Genomic DNA, 20,000 nt, shown 5'->3' on the forward strand with positions numbered 1-20,000 from the left:
GGACCCAGTAGGTCCCTCCTTTCTGCTGCCAGTCACACTGGACATTCAGGTCATGGAGTCCATCTCTGTCCAGTTTAATTACCTTCCCAACATCTCCCTCGTACACTTCCTCATACGTTCTACAGCACTTCACCATCATGCCCACCTACACACAGAGATCAGAGGTGAAGGGTCAGAGGTTAAATACACTTCCTGATACGTTCTACAGCACTTCAACGTCATGCCCAACCTACACACAGAGATCAGGGATTAAAGGTCACAAGTTAAATACACTTCCTCATACTATTACATTGGTGTCTATGAGAAACAGCCAGTTCAGTAGACCAGACCCAGCTGTTATTACATTGGTGTCTATGAGACACAGCCAGTTAAATAGACCAGACCCAGCTGTTATTACATTGGACCCAGTCCTTCAGTGGTGAACCTACTGGACCCAGTCCTCCAGTGGTGAACCTACTGGACCCAGTCCTCCAGTGGTGAACCTACTGGGCCCAGTCCTCCAGTGGCGAACCTACTGGGCCCAGTCCTCCAGTGGCGAACCTACTGGGCCCAGTCCTTCAGTGGCGAACCTACTGGGCCCAGTCCTTCAGTGGTGAACCTACTGGACCCAGTCCTTCAGTGGTGAACCTACTGGACCCAGTCCTTCAGTGGTGAACCTACTGGACCCAGTCCTTTAGTGGTGAACCTACTGGACCTAGGACTTTAGTGCATGACAGGCAGGTGATGCTGACAGGACAACCGTAACACCAGCACACATGTACAGGGCATTCGGAAAGCATTCCGACCCTTTGAATTTTTCCACATTTTGGTACGTTACAGCCTTATTACAGAACTGATTGAATTGTTTTTCATCAATCTATAAAGCAAAAACATTTAGAAATATTGGGTAATTTATTTTAAAAAACTGAAATATCACGTTTGCACAAGTAATTAGACCCTTTACTCAGTACTTTGTTGAAGCACCTTTGGCAGCGATTACAGCCTCGAGTCTTCTTGGGTATGACGCTACAAGCTTGGTACACTTGTATTTGGGGACTTTCTCCCGTTATTCTCTGCATATCCTCTCTAGCTCTGTCAGGTTGGATGGGGAGCGTCGCTGCACAGCTATTTTCAGGTCTCTCCAGAGATGTTAGATCGAGTTCAAGTCCGGGATCTGGCTGGACCACTCAAGGACATTCAGAGACTTGTTACAAAGCCACTCCTGCATTGTCTTGGCTGTGTGCTTAGGGTCGTTGTCCTGTTGGAAGGTGAACCTTCGCCCCAGTCTGAGGTCCTGAGTGCTCTGGAGCAGGTTTTCATCAAGGATCTCTCTATACTTTGCTCTGTTCATCTTTGCTTCGATCCTGACTAGTCTCCCAGTCCCTGCAGCTGAAAAACATCCCCACAGCATGATGCTGCCACCACCATGCTTCACCGTAGGGATGGTGCCAGGTTTCCTCCAGACGTGACGCTTGGCATTCAGGCCAAAGAGTTCAATCTTGGTTTCATCAGACCAGAGAATATTTTTTCTCATGGTCTGAGAGTTTTAGGTGGATTTTGACAAACACCAAGCAGGCTGTCATGTGCCTTTTACTGAGGAGTGGCTTCTGTCTGGCCACTCTACCATAAAGGCCCGATTGGTGGAAAGCTGCAGAGATGGTTGTCCTTCTGGAAGGTTCTCCCATCTCCAAAGAGGAACTCTAGAGCTCTGTCAGAGTCACCATTGGGTTCTTGGTCACCTCCCTGACCAAGGCCCTTCTCCCCCAATTGCTCAGTTTGGCCGGGTGGCCGTCTTACCTGAATGTTCTTTCTGATGTAAACAGCCGTCTTACCTGAATGTTCTCTCTGATGTAAACAGCCGTCTTACCTGAATGTTCTCTCTGATGTAAACAGCCGTCTTACCTGAATGTTCTCTCTGATGTAAACAGCTGTCTTACCTGAATGTTCTCTCTGATGTAAACAGCTGTCTTACCTGAATGTTCTCTCTGATGTAAACAGCTGTCTTACCTGAATGTTCTCTCTGATGTAAACAGCTGTCTTACCTGAATGTTCTCTCTGATGTAAACAGCCGTCTTACCTGAATGTTCTCTCTGATGTAAACAGCCGTCTTACCTGAATGTTCTCTCTGATGTAAACAGCAGTCTTACCTGAATGTTCTCTCTGATGTAAACAGCAGTCTTACCTGAATGTTCTCTCTGATGTAAACAGCAGTCTTACCTGAATGTTCTCTCTGATGTAAACAGCTGTCTTACCTGAATGTTCTCTCTGATGTAAACAGCTGTCTTACCTGAATGTTCTCTCTGATGTAAACAGCTGTCTTACCTGAATGTTCTCTCTGATGTAAACAGCAGTCTTACCTGAATGTTCTCTCTGATGTAAACAGCAGTCTTACCTGAATGTTCTCTCTGATGTAAACAGCTGTCTTACCTGAATGTTCTCTCTGATGTAAACAGCAGTCTTACCTGAATGTTCTCTCTGATGTAAACAGCATAGTCATCGTTGCTCTGGAAATCTGATCGGTTCTTAAAGGTCTGAGTCTCCGTCACCACTGCACCAGGAGGCTGAGGACACACAGAGAGATGAATTAATCTAACACAGGAAAGTTCCAGGTTGAGTTCCAACAATACCAGCTACACATGATAAAAGATCTACAGGTGATTCCCAGTCTCATTGGTTCAGCAGTAATGGCAGCAGGGAACCATGGGTGATTCCCAGTCTCATTGGTTCAGCAGTAATGGCAGCAGAGATCTATGGGTGATTCCCAGTCTCATTGGTTCAGCAGTAATGGCAGCAGGGAACAATGGGTGATTCCCAGTCTCATTGGTTCAGCAGTAATGGCAGCAGGGAACCATGGGTGATTCCCAGTCTCATTGGTTCAGCAGTAATGGCAGCAGGGAACCATGAGTGATTCCCAGTCTCATTGGTTCAGCAGTAATGGCAGCAGGGAACCATGACTGATTCCCAGTCTCATTAGTTCAGCAGTAATGGCAGCAGGGAACCATGGGTGATTCCCAGTCTCATTGGTTCAGCAGTAATGGCAGCAGAGAACCATGGGTGATTCCCAGTCTCATTGGTTCAGCAGTAATGGCAGCAGAGAACCATGAGTGACTCCCAGTCTCATTGGTTCAGCAGTAATGGCAGCAGAGAACCATGAGTGATTCCCAGTCTCATTGGTTCAGCAGTAATGGCAGCAGGGAACCATGGGTGATTCCCAGTCTCATTGGTTCAGCAGTAATGGCAGCAGAGATCTATGGGTGATTCCCAGTCTCATTGGTTCAGCAGTAATGGCAGCAGGGAACCATGACTGATTCCCAGTCTCATTAGTTCAGCAGTAATGGCAGCAGAGAACCATGAGTGATTCCCAGTCTCATTGGTTCAGCAGTAATGGCAGCAGGGAACCATGAGTGATTCCCAGTCTCATTGGTTCAGCAGTAATGGCAGCAGAGAACCATGGGTGATTCCCAGTCTCATTGGTTCAGCAGTAATGGCAGCAGAGAACCATGGGTGATTCCCAGTCTCATTGGTTCAGCAGTAATGGCAGCAGGGAACCATGAGTGATTCCCAGTCTCATTAGTTCAGCAGTAATGGCAGCAGAGAACCATGGGTGATTCCCAGTCTCATTGGTTCAGCAGTAATGGCAGCAGAGAACCATGGGTGATTCCCAGTCTCATTGGTTCAGCAGTAATGGCAGCAGGGAACCATGAGTGATTCCCAGTCTCATTGGTTCAGCAGTAATGGCAGCAGGGAACCATGAGTGATTCCCAGTCTCATTGGTTCAGCAGTAATGGCAGCAGAGAACCATGGGTGATTCCCAGTCTCATTGGTTCAGCAGTAATGGCAGCAGAGAACCATGGGTGATTCCCAGTCTCATTGGTTCAGCAGTAATGGCAGCAGGGAACCATGAGTGATTCCCAGTCTCATTAGTTCAGCAGTAATGGCAGCAGGGAACCATGGGTGATTCCCAGTCTCATTGGTTCAGCAGTAATGGCAGCAGAGAACCATGGTGATTCCCAGTCTCATTGGTTCAGCAGTAATGGCAGCAGAGAACCATGGGTGATTCCCAGTCTCATTGGTTCAGCAGTAATGGCAGCAGGGAACCATGAGTGATTCCCAGTCTCATTGGTTCAGCAGTAATGGCAGCAGGGAACCATGAGTGATTCCCAGTCTCATTAGTTCAGCAGTAATGGCAGCAGGGACTGCTCTGTGCCCAGGTAGGTCGTCGGGGTAAGCTAGCCAGGTAGAGGTGTATTAGCTGGGTCTGTAGCCAGGTGACAGGTGAACATACCACAGGGAATGGGGCCTGCTCCTCCTGCTCCTCCTGCTCCTCCTCTAGCTCCTCCTCAGAGTAGTCATCAGACGCCGTGTCGGCGTCAGACAGATCTGTCACCTGGACATCAGGATGGTCCAGTAACCAGGCCACTAGAGACTCCACACCTACAGGACCACACACACACACACACCATATTAACACAGACACACACACACACACACACACACACACACCATATTACCACGGTAACAGAAACACATTGACTGTATAAAACAACCCCCTTGACATGGACAATACTGTTGGAGCTCACTGTATACACACACCATCACAATACTGTTGGAGCTCACTGTATACACACACACCATCACAATACTGTTGGAGCTCACTGTATACACACACACCATCACAATACTGTTGGAGCTCACTGTATACACACACACCATCACAATACTGTTGGAGCTCACTGTATACACACACACCATCACAATACTGTTGGAGCTCACTGTATACACACACCATCACAATACTGTTGGAGCTCACTGTATACACACACTAAATATGTTAAACAGTACCTGGTACACCAGAAGCGCTGCCGGTCCCAGACAGAGACTTGAGGGAAAACTCTATGTTGTTCCTGTGGAACCCCATTTCCATTAGCTGTAGTACGATGGGCAGCGGCGGGACAGGAGAGGCCTTCTGCTTCTTCTGTTTAGGGGGTTTGACGTGCTGCACGGTGACGGGGGTAGTGGCCTCGCTGGAGCTACTGCTCTCAAACAGAGGTGAGGAAGGGTGGGTGGACTCTACCGCCAGGTACTGACACACTGCCAGGGCTGCAGTCTAGAGGGGTAGAAACAACATCAGGTGAAGATTTGGTCTAAAGTTTATTACTTTGGCTTCAAAAGACGATGCTATTTCTAAAGGAGGGTAATAATTAGTCAGAAAACCTTTTGTCATCATTTTGATGTCGCCAGATTGACTTTAGAAGCAGTATAACGTTAGCTAGTTAGCTAGGATGGAGGGGAGACCGCCAGATTGACTTTAGAGGCAGTATAACGTTAGCTAGCTAGCTAGGATGGAGGGGAGACCGCCAGATTGACTTTAGAGGCAGTATAACATTAGCTAGCTAGCTAGGATGGAGGGGAGACCGCCAGATTGACTTTAGAGGCAGTATAACATTAGCTAGCTAGCTAGGATGGAGGGGAGACCGCCAGATTGACTTTAGAGGCAGTATAACATTAGCTAGCTAGCTGAGGTGGAGGGGAGACCACCAGATTTTAGCTAGCTAATGTTAGCATTGATAGCTATTTTTGACGAACTTTGCTGGCTAATGACAACATTGCCATCTGTCTAATACATTTGATAACATGATGATGATGATGACAAAGTTGTTTCTTACTAAATATTTGCCGACTTGAGCCATGACAGCGTTTTCCCAAATCCCTATAGTGCCATTCCAGTGTTTTACTTGCTATATTGTATTTACTTCACCAGCATGGCCTATTTATTGCCTTTACCTGCCTTATCTCACCTCATTTGCTCACATTGTATATAGACTTATTTTTCTACTGTATTATTGACTGTATGTTTGTTTATTTACTCCATGTGTAACTCTGTGTTGTTGTATGTGTCGAACTGCTTTGCTTTATCTTGGCCAGGTCGCAGTTGTAAATGAGAACTTTTTCTCAACTAGCCTACCTGGTTAAATAAAGGACTTGTTCTCAACTTGCCTACCTGGTTAAATAAAGGTGAAATAAAAAATACAAAATTTAGATGACATTCATTAGCCCCCGGTACCAAGTCATTAGTCCCCCGGTACCAAGTCATTAGTCCCCCGGTACCAAGTCATTAGTCCCCCGGTACCAAGTCATTAGTCCCCCGGTACCAAGTCATTAGTCCCCCGGTACCAAGTCATTAGTCCCCCGGTACCAAGACATTAGTCCCCCGGTACCAAGTCATTAGTCCCCCGGTACCAAGTCATTAGTCCCCCGGTACCAAGTCATTAGTCCCCCGGTACCAAGTCATTAGTCCCCCGGTACCAAGTCATTAGTCCCCCGGTACCAAGTCATTAGTCCCCGGTACCAAGTCATTAGCCCCCGGTACCAAGTCATTAGCCCCCGTTCTACTTTTGAGCATCAATGTGCTCAAAATTTAAGAGAAATCAGCTTTTTGTACATATGGAACATTTTCTGGGATCTTTTATATCAGCTCATGAAACATGGGACCAACACTTTACATGTTGCGTTTATATTTTTGTTGTGTATATTTGTGTATATTTGCCTTCGAAGTTGACTGGTATTTCCATCAACAAATAAAAATGATTATTTGCACTGGGATTTTTTTTGTCCCTGACAATTTGGCCAGTAACAATTTTATTTTAATTTATTGTATTTTGCCAAAAACTGGCAATTACTGGCTAAAGGAAACGCAGGTGTGTGTGAGCGTGTGTGTGTGTGTGAGCTTACCTCCAGTTCCTGCCTGTTGAAGATGGCCTTGATCGGCGAGGGCTGTGTGGCTGCAGAAAGGAGCTGCTGGAGAAGGATAAGGGGGGGTAGGGGACCCTCAGGAGACAGGTCACCCACGTCTGGAGAGACAGGCACAGGCTCCTCTGTAAGGAGAGAGGAAGACAAGGGAGGGACAGGAGACAGTCAGGTCACCCACGTCTGGAGAGACAGGCACAGGCTCCTCTGTAAGGAGAGAGGAGGATAAGGGAGGGACAGGAGACAGTCAGGTCACCCACGTCTGGAGAGACAGGCACAGGCTCCTCTGTAAGGAGAGAGGAGGATAAGGGAGGGACAGGAGACAGTCAGGTCACCCACGTCTGGAGAGACAGGCACAGGCTCCTCTGTAAGGACAGAGAGGAGGATAAGGGGGGGGACTAGTACTAGATCTGACCCAGAATCAGTGCTTACCATCAGGGTTGGGTAGGAGGTCTAGTACTAGATCTGACCCAGAATCAGTGCTTACCACCAGGGTTGGGTAGGAGGTCTAGTACTAGATCTGACCCAGAATCAGTGCTTACCACCAGGGTTGGGTGGGAGGTCCAGTACTAGATCTGACCCAGAATCAGTGCTTACCACCAGGGTTGGGTGGGAGGTCTAGTACTAGATCTGACCCAGAATCAGTGCTTACCACCAGGGTTGGGTGGGAGGTCCAGTACTAGATCTGACCCAGAATCAGTGCTTACCACCCAGGGTTGGGTAGGAGGTCTAGTACTAGATCTGACCCAGAATCAGTGCTTATCACCAGGGTTGGGTAGGAGGTCTAGTTCTGACCCAGAATCAGTGCTTACCACCCAGGGTTGGGTAGGAGGTCTAGTATTAGATCTGACCCAGAATCAGTGCTAATCACCAGGGTTGGGTGGGAGGTCTAGTTCTGACCCAGAATCAGTGCTTACCACCAGGGTTGGGTGGGAGGTCTAGTTCTGACCCAGAATCAGTGCTTACCACCAGGGTTGGGTGGGAGGTCTAGTCCTAGATCTGACCCAGAATCAGTGCTTACCACCAGGGTTGGGTGGGAGGTCCAGTACTAGATCTGACCCAGAATCAGTGCTTACCACCAGGGTTGGGTGGGAGGTCCAGTACTAGATCTGACCCAGAATCAGTGCTTACCACCAGGGTTGGGTGGGAGGTCGTAGTATCTGACCCAGAATCAGTGCTTACCACCAGGGTTGGGTGGGAGGTCTAGTTCTGACACAGAATCAGTGCTAATCACCAGGGTTGGGTGGGAGGTCTAGATCTGACCCAGAATCAGTGCTTACCACCAGGGTTGGGTGGGAGGTCCAGTACTAGATCTGACCCAGAATCAGTGCTTACCACCAGGGTTGGGTAGGAGGTCCAGTACTAGATCTGACCCAGAATCAGTGCTTACCACCAGGGTTGGGTGGGAGGTCCAGTACTAGATCTGACCCAGAATCAGTGCTTACCACCAGGGTTGGGTGGGAGGTCTAGTACTAGATCTGACCCAGAATCAGTGCTTACCACCAGGGTTGGGTGGGAGGTCCAGCACGGCAGCCTGTGAGAGGATCTGTCGTAGTTTGTCCTGGTGTGAGAGGAGGGCCCTGGCTGCCTTCAGGATGTACAGTCTCAGCTGCTGGCACCGCAAGAGGGCAACGTCGACCTGGTCAGCTAGATCCCAACAACACAAAAAGTTACACCCTGGACTGTCTACACACACACACACACACACACACACACACACACTTCTACTGTGTGAAATACAGTCAGTAGGCGTGACTACCAGGAGGTTAGCACAGGTTAGTGAGGCATAAAGAACCATTCAACAAGAACCCACCATATCATGAACTATAGCACTGAGCAGAACACAGCCAGGAAGACAACAGCATGTAAAGTTCATTGTCTCAGTCAGAACATTATAGTAAACACACTGAACTGAAGAGAGCAGCTGAACTGAAGTAAACACACTGAACTGAAGAGAGCAGCTGAACTGAAGTAAACACACTGAACTGAAGTAAACACACTGAACTGAAGAGAGCAGCTGAACTGAAGTAAACACACTGAACTGAAGAGAGCAGCTGAACTGAAGTAAACACACTGAACTGAAGAGAGCAGCTGAACTGAAGTAAACACACTGAACTGAAGAGAGCAGCTGAACTGAAGAGAGCAGCTGAACTGAAGTAAACACACTGAACTGAAGAGAGCAGCTGAACTGAAGTAAACACACTGAACTGAAGAGAGCAGCTGAACTGAAGAGAGCAGCTGAACTGAAGTAAACACACTGAACTGAAGAGAGCAGCTGAACTGAAGTAAACACACTGAACTGAAGAGAGCAGCTGAACTGAAGTAAACACACTGAACTGAAGAGAGCAGCTGAACTGAAGTAAACACACTGAACTGAAGTAAACACACTGAACTGAAGTAAACACACTGAACTGAAGAGAGCAGCTGAACTGAAGTAAACACACTGAACTGAAGTAAACACACTGAACTGAAGTAAACACACTGAACTGAAGAGAGCAGCTGAACTGAAGTAAACACACTGAACTGAAGAGAGCAGCTGAACTGAAGTAAACACACTGAACTGAAGAGAACAGCTGTAGGTGTCTGGCCTAGTTTCACTGTGGGTTTGTAGCAGCGGATGGAACCAAAATTATTTCAGTACAGTAACCTATGGTAACGTCAGTACAGTACCCTATGGTAACGTCAGTACAGTAACCTATGGTAACGTCAGTACAGTAACCTATGGTAACGTCAGTACAGTAAGTGTCAGTACAGCAGCCTATGGTAACGTCAGGTCAATGCAGTAACCTATGGTAACGTCAGGTCAATGCAGTAACCTACGGTAACGTCAGGTCAATGCAGTAACCTATGGTAACGTCAGTACAGCAGCCTACGGTAACGTCAGGTCAGTGCAGCAGCCTACGGTAACGTCAGGTCAGTACAGCAGCCTACGGCGACGTCGGTACAGTCGCCTACGGTAACGTCAATACAGTAACCTACGGTAACGTCATGTCAGTACAGTAACGTCAGTACAGTAACCTATGGTAACGTCAGTACAGTAACGTCAGTACAGTAACCTATGGTAACGTCAGTACAGTAGCCTACGGTACCGTCAGTACAGTACAGTAGCCTACGGTACCGTCAGTACAGTACAGTAGCCTACGGTAACGTCAGTACAGTAGCCTGCGGTAACGTCAGTACAGTAGCCTGCGGTAACGTCAGTACAGTAGCCTGCGGTAACGTCAGTACAGTAGCCTGCGGTAACGTCAGTACAGTAACGTCAGTACAGTAGCCTACGGTAACGTCAGTACAGTAGCCTACGGTAACGTCAGTACAGTAGCCTACGGTAACGTCAGTACAGTAACCTACGGTAACGTCAGTACAGTAGCGTACGGTACCGTCAGTACAGTACAGTAACCTACGGTAACGTCAGTACAGTAGCCTACGGTAACGTCAGTACAGTAGCCTACGGTACCGTCAGTACAGTACAGTAGCCTACGGTACCGTCAGTACAGTAACCTACGGTAACGTCAGTAGAGTAGCCTACGGTAACGTCAGTACAGTAGCCTACGGTAACGTCAGTACAGTAGCCTACGGTAACGTCAGTACAGTAGCCTACGGTAACGTCAGTACAGTAGCCTACGGTAACGTCAGTACAGTAGCCTACGGTACCGTCAGTACAGTACAGTAACCTATGGTAACGTCAGTACAGTAGCCTACGGTAACGTCAGTACAGTAGCCTACGGTACCGTCAGTACAGTACAGTAGCCTATGGTAACGTCAGTAGAGTAACCTATGGTAACGTCAGTACAGTAGCCTATGGTAACGTCTGTACAGTAGCCTATGGTAACGTCAGTACAGTAACCTACGGTAACGTCAGTACAGTAGCCTACGGTAACGTCAGTACAGTAGCCTACGGTAACGTCAGTACAGTAACCTACGGTAACGTCAGTACAGTAGCCTACGGTAACGTCAGTACAGTAGCCTACGGTAACGTCAGTACAGTAGCCTACGGTAACGTCAGTACAGTAACCTACGGTAACGTCAGTACAGTAACCTACGGTAACGTCAGTACAGTAACGGCACAGATTTCCAGCTGGCAGGCAGATACTGGAATAAGTTTCTCAGTGACAGAGTGAGGACTTAGGGGCTTCGCTGCATGTGGGACCCCAAAAAATACCGGAAATGTAAAATAACGCGTTTTTAAAATAACGGTTCTGTTCCTGAACAGTATGAATCACTTTGGTTTCAGGTTCCGTTTATGTTATTTGAAAAATGTCATTATTTTCAGTGAGGGCAGTACATGAGCTTCAGACTCCACCATGCACGACTCAGTGAATCAGAGAGTTAACTACTACAGTTAGTGACTCAGACAGTGATTCAGAGAGTTAACTAGTTCAGTTTGCACGACTCAGTGATTCAGAGAGTTAACTACTACAGTTAGTGACTCAGACAGTGATTCAGAGAGTTAACTAGTACAGTTAGTGACTCAGACAGTGATTCAGGGAGTTAACTAGTACAGTTAGTGACTCAGTGATTCAGAGAGTTAACTAGTACAGTTAGTGACTCAGTGATTCAGAGAGTTAACTAGTACAGTTTGCATGACTCAGACAGTGATTCAGAGAGTTAACTAGTACAGTTTGCATGACTCAGACAGTGATTCAGAGAGTTAACTAGTACAGTTTGCATGACTCAGACAGTGATTCAGGGAGTTAACTAGTACAGTTAGTGACTCAGACAGTGATTCAGAGAGTTAACTAGTACAGTTAGTGACTCAGACAGTGATTCAGAGAGTTAACTAGTACAGTTAGTGACTCAGTGATTCAGGGAGTTAACTAGTACAGTTAGTGACTCAGTGATTCAGGGAGTTAACTAGTACAGTTAGTGACTAAGTGATTCAGAGAGTTAACTAGTACAGTTAGTGACTCAGTGATTCAGAGAGTTAACTAGTACAGTTAGTGACTCAGTGATTCAGAGAGTTAACTAGTACAGTTAGTGACTCAGTGATTCAGTGAGTGAACTAGTACAGTTAGTGACTCAGACAGTGATTCAGAGAGTGAACTAGTACAGTTAGTGACTCAGTGATTCAGAGAGTTACGTAGTAGTTTGCATGACTCAGACAGTGATTCAGAGAGTTAACTAGTACAGTTAGTGACTCAGTGATTCAGAGAGTTAACTAGTACAGTTAGTGACTCAGTGATTCAGAGAGTTAACTAGTACAGTTAGTGACTCAGTGATTCAGAGAGTTAACTAGTACAGTTAGTGACTCAGTGATTCAGAGAGTTACGTAGTAGTTTGCATGACTCAGACAGTGATTCAGAGAGTTAACTAGTACAGTTAGTGACTCAGACAGTGATTCAGAGAGTTAACTAGTACAGTTAGTGACTCAGTGATTCAGGGAGTTAACTAGTACAGTTAGTGACTCAGTGATTCAGAGAGTTAACTACTACAGTTAGTGACTCAGTGATTCAGAGAGTTACGTAGTAGTTTGCATGACTCAGACAGTGATTCAGAGAGTTAACTACTACAGTTAGTGACTCAGACAGTGATTCAGAGAGTTAACTAGTACAGTTAAGTTACTCAGACAGTGATTCTGTGGGTGTTCTACCTGTGAGCCCGCGGCTGAGAGACTTCTTCAGTCGTTGTTTCTCCAGCTTGCTGCCGGCCAGGTTGACCAGTTGAGCCCAGACAACCAACATGGAGTCAGAGAAGGGAAGGTTCTGAACACTGAACGATACCACTGGTAGCTAGAGGACAGACACAGGGTTATTAGAACAAGACCTGGAGATAATGGTGTGTGTGGACGTGTTTAACTATTCTTGTGGGGACCAGAATTCCCTTCATAGAATAGACTAACTGGGGACTTTTTGTTAGTCTCTACGAATTCAAATGCTATTTCTAGGCGGGTTTAGGTTTAAGGTTAGAATTACGTTAAGGGTTAGGGAAAATAGGATTTTGAATGGGACTGAATTGTGTGTCCCCACAAGGTTAGCTGTACAAGACTGTGTGTGTGTGTGTGTGTGTGTGTGTGTGTGTGTGTGTGTGTGTGTGTGTGTGTGTTACACAACTAAACACCCACTGGTTTCAGTTGGCTGAGCAGGCAGACCCGACATGTCCTCATCTCATGAAACTGCACTGTGATTCGTCCTTTAGGTGTGACGCGCGTGACCGTTCCTTCTCCATACTCCTCATGGATGACCTGTCCGCCCAGCCTCAGCCTCTCGTCGATGCCCCCGATCACAGCCAGCACGGCCATCAGACTACCCACCCTGGGGCCCTCCGAGTCAGGGAAGTACTCCTCCAGGAGCGTCTAGGGACAGAGAGAGAGACAGAGAGAACATTATTGTACGGTGATCATTTCTACGACGCAGATGTTTTCGTAAAAAACAATGACGATGGACGTTAAAACGCTGCCATAAGGGTCGTGAAGAGTTCTACAATAGTCAGATTGGGAGACAGAAGTTGATCCTGAGGGGGGGGGGAAATCTCTCTTGAACATAGACTAAGCGCTACTACTCCTACATGAAGTCAACATCACAACATAAATATAAAAAAGCATTCTCAGCAGCAGATTCTCCATTGAAAAAGCTTTTTAGTCCAGGACTTATTAATGTGTGTCTGGGAAACGGGCCCGTAGTGCAGTAAAACGTGAGTACCGTCTCAGAGTGTCGTCCGGCCATCACATCTCCAATACAGCTGAGTTGACAGTTGATGTAGTCGTTGAGCAGAGCGTTCCATTGGCCCAGGGAGTGCAGCGTACGCAGCACAGCAACGATCTCCTCAGCCAGTGTACTGCTGTGACTGGCTGTCAGAGAGGCCTGGGGGCGGGACTTCCTGCGTCTCAGAGAGCCCTCTGTGACAGGGACAGGAAGACATGTTACGACAGACAACGGAGAGCAGATGAAGTTACTCTGAGGGAACGTTCTGCATGTTTACGGTCCTGGTCTTGGTATTGTACATGAAGGATGTTATATTCGGTCTTTCATGCCTTTCTTAATTTTTTTCTGACGGCGTTCATGAAGTTGTATTGAACCCTAACATGCCTCTGAGTAGGGGTAGGTCAGAGGAACGAAGTCGACACCCCAGCAAACCAAAGAGTTTAGGATCAGGATGAGGGGTCACGGGTCACGGGTACATACCTCTGAGTAAGGGCAGGTCAGAAGAGCAGGAGCGAAGTAGACACCCCAGGAAACCAAAGAGTTTTTCCACCAGGAACTTCATGTCCTGAGATCTCTCCATCTTGTCCCAGGAGGGCAGCACGGACTGCAGCAGACGCAGAGCCAGGATCTGGAGACAGGGATGAGACACTCGTTACACACAGAATAATATGGATACAGGGGATAAGGGGACTATCTCATTTAGCCATCTCTATACAGCAGACGCAGAGCCAGGACGCAGAGCCAGGATCTGGAGACAGGGATGAGACACTCGTTACACACAGAATAAGGGGACTATCTCATTTAGCCATCTCTATACAGCAGACGCAGAGCCAGGACGCAGAGCCAGGATCTGGAGACAGGGATGAGACACTCGTTACACACAGAATAAGGGGACTATCTCATTTAGCCATCTCTATACAGCAGACGCAGAGCCAGGACGCAGAGCCAGGACGCAGAGCCAGGACGCAGAGCCAGGACGCAGAGCCAGGACGCAGAGCCAGAATCAGTTAGACATCTGGGGACAGGGAGGAGGAGATCGTGTAAGGGACATGCCTCTTGGCTATCTCCACACACCCTCTCTATTCAGTCTCTCTGGAGCGTGACGGTGGGCTGTACTGTCTCTCTGGAGCGTGACGGTGGGCTGTACTGTCTCTCTGGAGCGTGACGGTGGGCTGTACTGTCTCTCTGGAGCGTGACGGTGGGCTGTACTGTCTCTCTGGAGCGTGACGGTGGGCTGTACTGTCTCTCTGGAGCGTGACGGTGGGCTGTACTGTCTCTCTGGAGCGTGACGGTGGGCTGTACTGTCTCTCTGGAGCGTGACGGTGGGCTGTACTGTCTCTCTGGAGCGTGACGGTGGGCTGTACTGTCTCTCTGGAGCGTGACGGTGGGCTGTACTGTCTCTCTGGAGCGTGACGGTGGGCTGTACTGTCTCTCTGGAGCGTGACGGTGGGCTGTACTGTCTCTCTGGAGCGTGACGGTGGGCTGTACTGTCTCTCTGGAGCGTGACGGTGGGCTGTACTGTCTCTCTGGAGCGTGACGGTGGGCTGTACTGTCTCTCTGGAGCGTGACGGTGGGCTGTACTGTCTCTCTGGAGCGTGACGGTGGGCTGTACTGTCTCTCTGGAGCGTGACGGTGGGCTGTACTGTCTCTCTGGAGCGTGACGGTGGGCTGTACTGTCTCTCTGGAGCGTGACGGTGGGCTGTACTGTCTCTCTGGAGCGTGACGGTGGGCTGTACTGTCTCTCTGGAGCGTGACGGTGGGCTGTACTGTCTCTCTGGAGCGTGACGGTGGGCCTGTACTGTCTCTCTGGAGCGTGACGGTGGGCTGTACTGTCTCTCTGGAGCGTGACGGTGGGCTGTACTGTCTCTCTGGAGCGTGACGGTGGGCTGTACTGTCTCTCTGGAGCGTGACGGTGACCCTGTACTGTCTCTCTGGAGCGTGACGGTGACCCTGTACTGTCTCTCTGGAGCGTGACGGTGACCCTGTACTGTCTCTCTGGAGCGTGACGGTGGGCCTGTACTGTCCTCAACTGTCACATCTGTTTACTGGTACCAAAGGCAGAGCTTCCCCACCAACAGTCTTTACTGGTACCAAAGGCAGAGCTTCCCCACCAACAGTCTTTACTGGTACCAAAGGCAGAGCTTCCCCACCACCAGTCTTTACTGGTACCAAAGGCAGAGCTTCCCCACCAACAGTCTTTACTGGTACCAAAGGCAGAGCTTCCCCACCACCAGTCTTTACTGGTACCAAAGGCAGAGCTTCCCCACCACCAGTCTTTACTGGTACCAAAGGCAGAGCTTCCCCACCAACAGTCTTTACTGGTACCAAAGGCAGAGCTTCCCCACCACCAGTCTTTACTGGTACCAAAGGCAGAGCTTCCCCACCACCAGTCTTTACTGGTACCAAAGGCAGAGCTTCCCCACCACCAGTCTTTACTGGTACCAAAGGCAGAGCTTCCCCACCACCAGTCTTTACTGGTACCGAAGGCAGAGCTTCCCCACCACCAGTCTTTACTGGTACCAAAGGCAGAGCTTCCCCACCACCAACAGAACATCCTCACCAGTCTTTACTGGTACCAAAGGCAGAACTTCCCCACCACCAACAGAACATCCTCACCAGCCTTTACTGGTACCAAAGGCAGAGCTTCCCCACCACCAGTCTTTACTGGTACCAAAGGCAAAGCTTCCCCACCACCAGCAGAACATCCTCAACAGTCTTTACTGGTACCAAAGGCAGAGCTTCCCCACCACCAGTCTTTACTGGTACCAAAGGCAGAGCTTCCCCACCACCAGTCTTTACTGGTACCAAAGGCAGAGCGTCCCCACCAACAGTCTTTACTGGTACCAAAGGCAGAGCTTCCCCACCACCAGACTTTACTGGTACCAAAGGCAGAGCTTCCCCACCACCAGTCTTTACTGATACCAAAGGCAGAGCTTCCCCACCACCAGTCTTTACTGGTACCAAAGGCAGAGCTTCCCCACCACCAGCAGAACATCCTCAACAGTCTTTAATGGTACCAAAGGCAGCGCTTCCCCACCACCAACAGAACATCCCAAAGGCAGAGCTTCCCCACCACCAACAGAACATCCTCAACAGTCTTATTGACCAACATCAAGATGGTGTTACCTGTCTCTGCAGTGTAACAGCATTACAGGACTGTTGTCCCTCGACGATGCGGATCAGCAGGCTGATCCAGGCTGAAGTGCTGAGAGTGGAACACATCTGGGGCTGGAGAGCCATGCTGCGGATGAAACCCAGAGTACACCAGCTACGATGCTGCTCCCTGGATACCAGCCGGTGAGATGGACAACCTGAGGGTAGAGGTTAAAGGTCAGGACAGAGAGTACACCAGCTACGATGCCGCTCCCCTGGATACCAGCCGGTGAGATGGACAACCTGAGGGTAGAGGTTAAAGGTCAGGACAGAGAGTACACCAGCTACGATGCCGCTCCCTGGATACCAGCCGGTGAGATGGACAACCTGAGGGTAGAGGTTAAAGGTCAGGACAGAGAGTACACCAGCTACGATGCCGCTCCCTGGATACCAGCCGGTGAGATGGACAACCTGAGGGTAGAGGTTAAAGGTCAGGACAGAGAGTACACCAGCTACGATGCCGCTCCCTGGATACCAGCCGGTGAGATGGACAACCTGAGGGTAGAGGTTAAAGGTCAGGACAGAGAGTACACCAGCTACGACGCCGCTCCCTGGATACCTGAGTGATTACATTGACATAGCCTCTTCCTTGAGGATCCAGTGAGTTTACCCGTCTTGTCGTTGGCTCCACTCTCCACCAGCATGCGGAGAAGACCACAGAGTGTCCGTGTGGCGTCCGTCTGCATCACCTCAGAGTAGATTCCAGCAGACAGAGACAAGGTCTTCAACAGGTTCACTGTACTGGTCAACAACATGGCTGTAGGGTGGGCACTCTTATCCAGCACCTCTCCTTCTAATACACAACACAGGAACGAACATACATACACCTGTACATTAGAGAAAAGGTCTGTTTGAAATGTTATTTCACCTTCCTTACTACACGCTGTAAAGCACTTGCTTTGATCATTGTTAATGTAGGCCTTAAGAAATCTAATTTAACTGGATTTGATTGCATCAGGGGGTGTATTGTGTGTATACAGTACCAGTCAAAAGTTTGGACACACCTACTCTACTCATTCAAGGGTTTTTCTTTATTTTTACTATTTTCTACATTGCAAAATAATAATGAAGAGATCAAAACTATGAAATAACACATATGGAATCATGTAGTAACCAATATAGTAACCAAATATATCTTCGATTTATATACTGACCAGGGGGTGTGTATATACACACACTGAGCAGGGGGTGTATATATACACACACTGACCAGGGGGTGTATATATACACACACTGACCAGGGGGTGTATATATACACACACTGACCAGGGGGTGTATATATACACACACTGACCAGGGGGTGTATATATACACACACTGACCAGGTGGTGTATATATACACACACTGACCAGGTGGTGTATATATACACACACTGACCAGGTGGTGTATATATACACACACTGACCAGGTGGTGTATATATACACACACTGACCAGGTGGTGTATATATACACACACTGACCAGGTGGTGTATATATACACACACTGACCAGGTGGTGTATATATACACACACTGACCAGGGGGTGTATATATACACTGACCAGGGGGTGTATATATACACTGACCAGGGGGTGTATATATACACTGACCAGGGGGTGTATATGTATACTGACCAGGGGGTGTATGTATACTGACCAGGGGGTGTATGTATACTGACCAGGGGGTGTATGTATACTGACCAGGGGGTGTATGTATACTGACCAGGGGGTGTATATATACACTGACCAGGGGGTGTATATATACACTGACCAGGGGGTGTATATATACACTGACCAGGGGGTGTATATGTATACTGACCAGGGGGTGTATGTATACTGACCAGGGGTGTATGTATACTGACCAGGGGGTGTATGTATACTGACCAGGGGGTGTATGTATACTGACCAGGGGGTGTATGTATACTGACCAGGGGGTGTATGTATACTGACCAGGGGGTGTGTGTATACTGACCGGGGGTGTATATATACACTGACCAGGGGGGTGTATATGTACTGACCAGGGGGTGTATATGTACTGACCAGGGGGGTGTATATGTACTGACCAGGGGGTGTATATATACTGACCAGGGGGTGTATATATACTGACCAGGGGGTGTATATGTACTGACCAGGTGGTGTGTACGTACTGACCAGGGGGTGTATATATACTGACCAGGGGGTGTATATGTACTGACCAGGGGGTGTATATATACTGACCAGGGGGTGTATATATACTGACCAGGGGGTGTATATATACACTGACCAGGGGGTGTATATATACTGACCAGGGGGTGTATATATACTGACCAGGGGGTGTATATGTACTGACCAGGGGGTGTATATGTACTGACCAGGTGGTGTGTACGTACTGACCAGGGGGTGTATATATACTGACCAGGGGGTGTATATATACTGACCAGGGGGTGTATATATACTGACCAGGGGGTGTATATATACTGACCAGGGGGTGTATATATACTGACCAGGGGGTGTATATAGTGACCAGGGGGTGTATATATACTGACCAGGGGGTGTATATATACTGACCAGGGGGTGTATATATACTGACCAGGGGGTGTATATATACTGACCAGTGTCATCCTCGGTGTCAGAGTCTTCAGTAGCAGGCTGGGAGGCAGGCGGGGGCTCTGACAGTTTCAGGTCGTATTTGCCCTCCTTGCCCATCCGGTAGGAGTTGGTACTGCTGGTATCCCACTGGATCCGAATCCACCCATCCTCGCCCAGCTCCCCTATCACCCGGCCCAGACCCGGCGCAGGACCGTCCTACAGAGAGAATAACATTTTAGTCATTTAGCACAAGGGTTCTCAAACTTTTTCACTCAGAAACCCCCCCTTTCAGCATTGGGAAACAGCCCGTACCCCACACCCCCACGTTTATTTCTGTAACGATCGTCTGGAAGAGGGGACCAAGATGCAGCGTGGTAAGTGGTCATAATGATTTTTAATGAGACACTCCAAAAAACTAAACAGGGAACACGAAAGCCAACAGTGCTGCCAGGTGAACACACACAAGACAGAAAACAACTACCCACAAAACCCCAAAGGAAAACAGGCTCCTAAGTCAGAGACAACGATAGACAGCTGCCTCTGATTAGGAACCCTACTCGGCCCAAAACAAAGAAATACAAAAAACATAGAAAAAGGAACATAGAATGCCCACCCAATGTAACACCCTGGCCTAACCAAAATAAAGAACAAAAAAACCCTCTCTATGGCCAGGGCGTTACAATTTCTATGGCCACCTTGTTACAACTTTAAAGAGTAAGTTGAACAGACGACATTCATATTCTGACCGTCTCTGAAACTCACTTAGATAATACCTTTGATGATACAGTGGTAGCAATACAAGGTTATAACATTTACAGAAAATACAGAAATGCCAATGGTGGAGGTGTTACCGTTTACATTCAGAACCACATTCCTGTAATGATTAGAGACGATCTCATGTTAAATAGTGTTGAAGTAATATGGCTACAGGTTCAT

At 48.2% G+C, this 20,000-nt stretch overlaps 1 protein-coding gene across 10 annotated transcripts in view; it reads right to left on the reverse strand.

Annotated features, from left to right (window-relative positions):
- The window catches only part of herc2 (HECT and RLD domain containing E3 ubiquitin protein ligase 2), a 283,800-nt gene that overhangs the window by 154,469 nt on the left and 109,331 nt on the right, over positions 1–20,000 (reverse strand). For all 10 annotated transcript variants that reach the window (XM_045687211.1, XM_045687213.1, XM_045687210.1 and 7 more), the window contains 13 exons: positions 19,088–19,280; positions 17,128–17,310; positions 16,491–16,675; positions 13,845–13,992; positions 13,362–13,558; positions 12,785–13,015; positions 12,314–12,452; positions 8,227–8,373; positions 6,712–6,854; positions 4,822–5,086; positions 4,265–4,413; positions 2,442–2,540; positions 1–145 (listed from right to left, as the gene is read on the reverse strand). The exon at positions 1–145 is cut by the window's left edge and continues 24 nt beyond it. In XM_045687211.1, the coding sequence (XP_045543167.1) occupies positions 1–145; positions 2,442–2,540; positions 4,265–4,413; positions 4,822–5,086; positions 6,712–6,854; positions 8,227–8,373; positions 12,314–12,452; positions 12,785–13,015; positions 13,362–13,558; positions 13,845–13,992; positions 16,491–16,675; positions 17,128–17,310; positions 19,088–19,280 (2,224 nt within the window). The remainder of the gene's footprint in view (positions 146–2,441; positions 2,541–4,264; positions 4,414–4,821; positions 5,087–6,711; positions 6,855–8,226; positions 8,374–12,313; positions 12,453–12,784; positions 13,016–13,361; positions 13,559–13,844; positions 13,993–16,490; positions 16,676–17,127; positions 17,311–19,087; positions 19,281–20,000) is intronic.

The sequence above is a fragment of the Salmo salar genome, chromosome ssa10 (genome assembly GCF_905237065.1).
Source record: "Salmo salar chromosome ssa10, Ssal_v3.1, whole genome shotgun sequence".
In the NCBI taxonomy this organism is placed as follows: domain Eukaryota; kingdom Metazoa; phylum Chordata; class Actinopteri; order Salmoniformes; family Salmonidae; genus Salmo; species Salmo salar.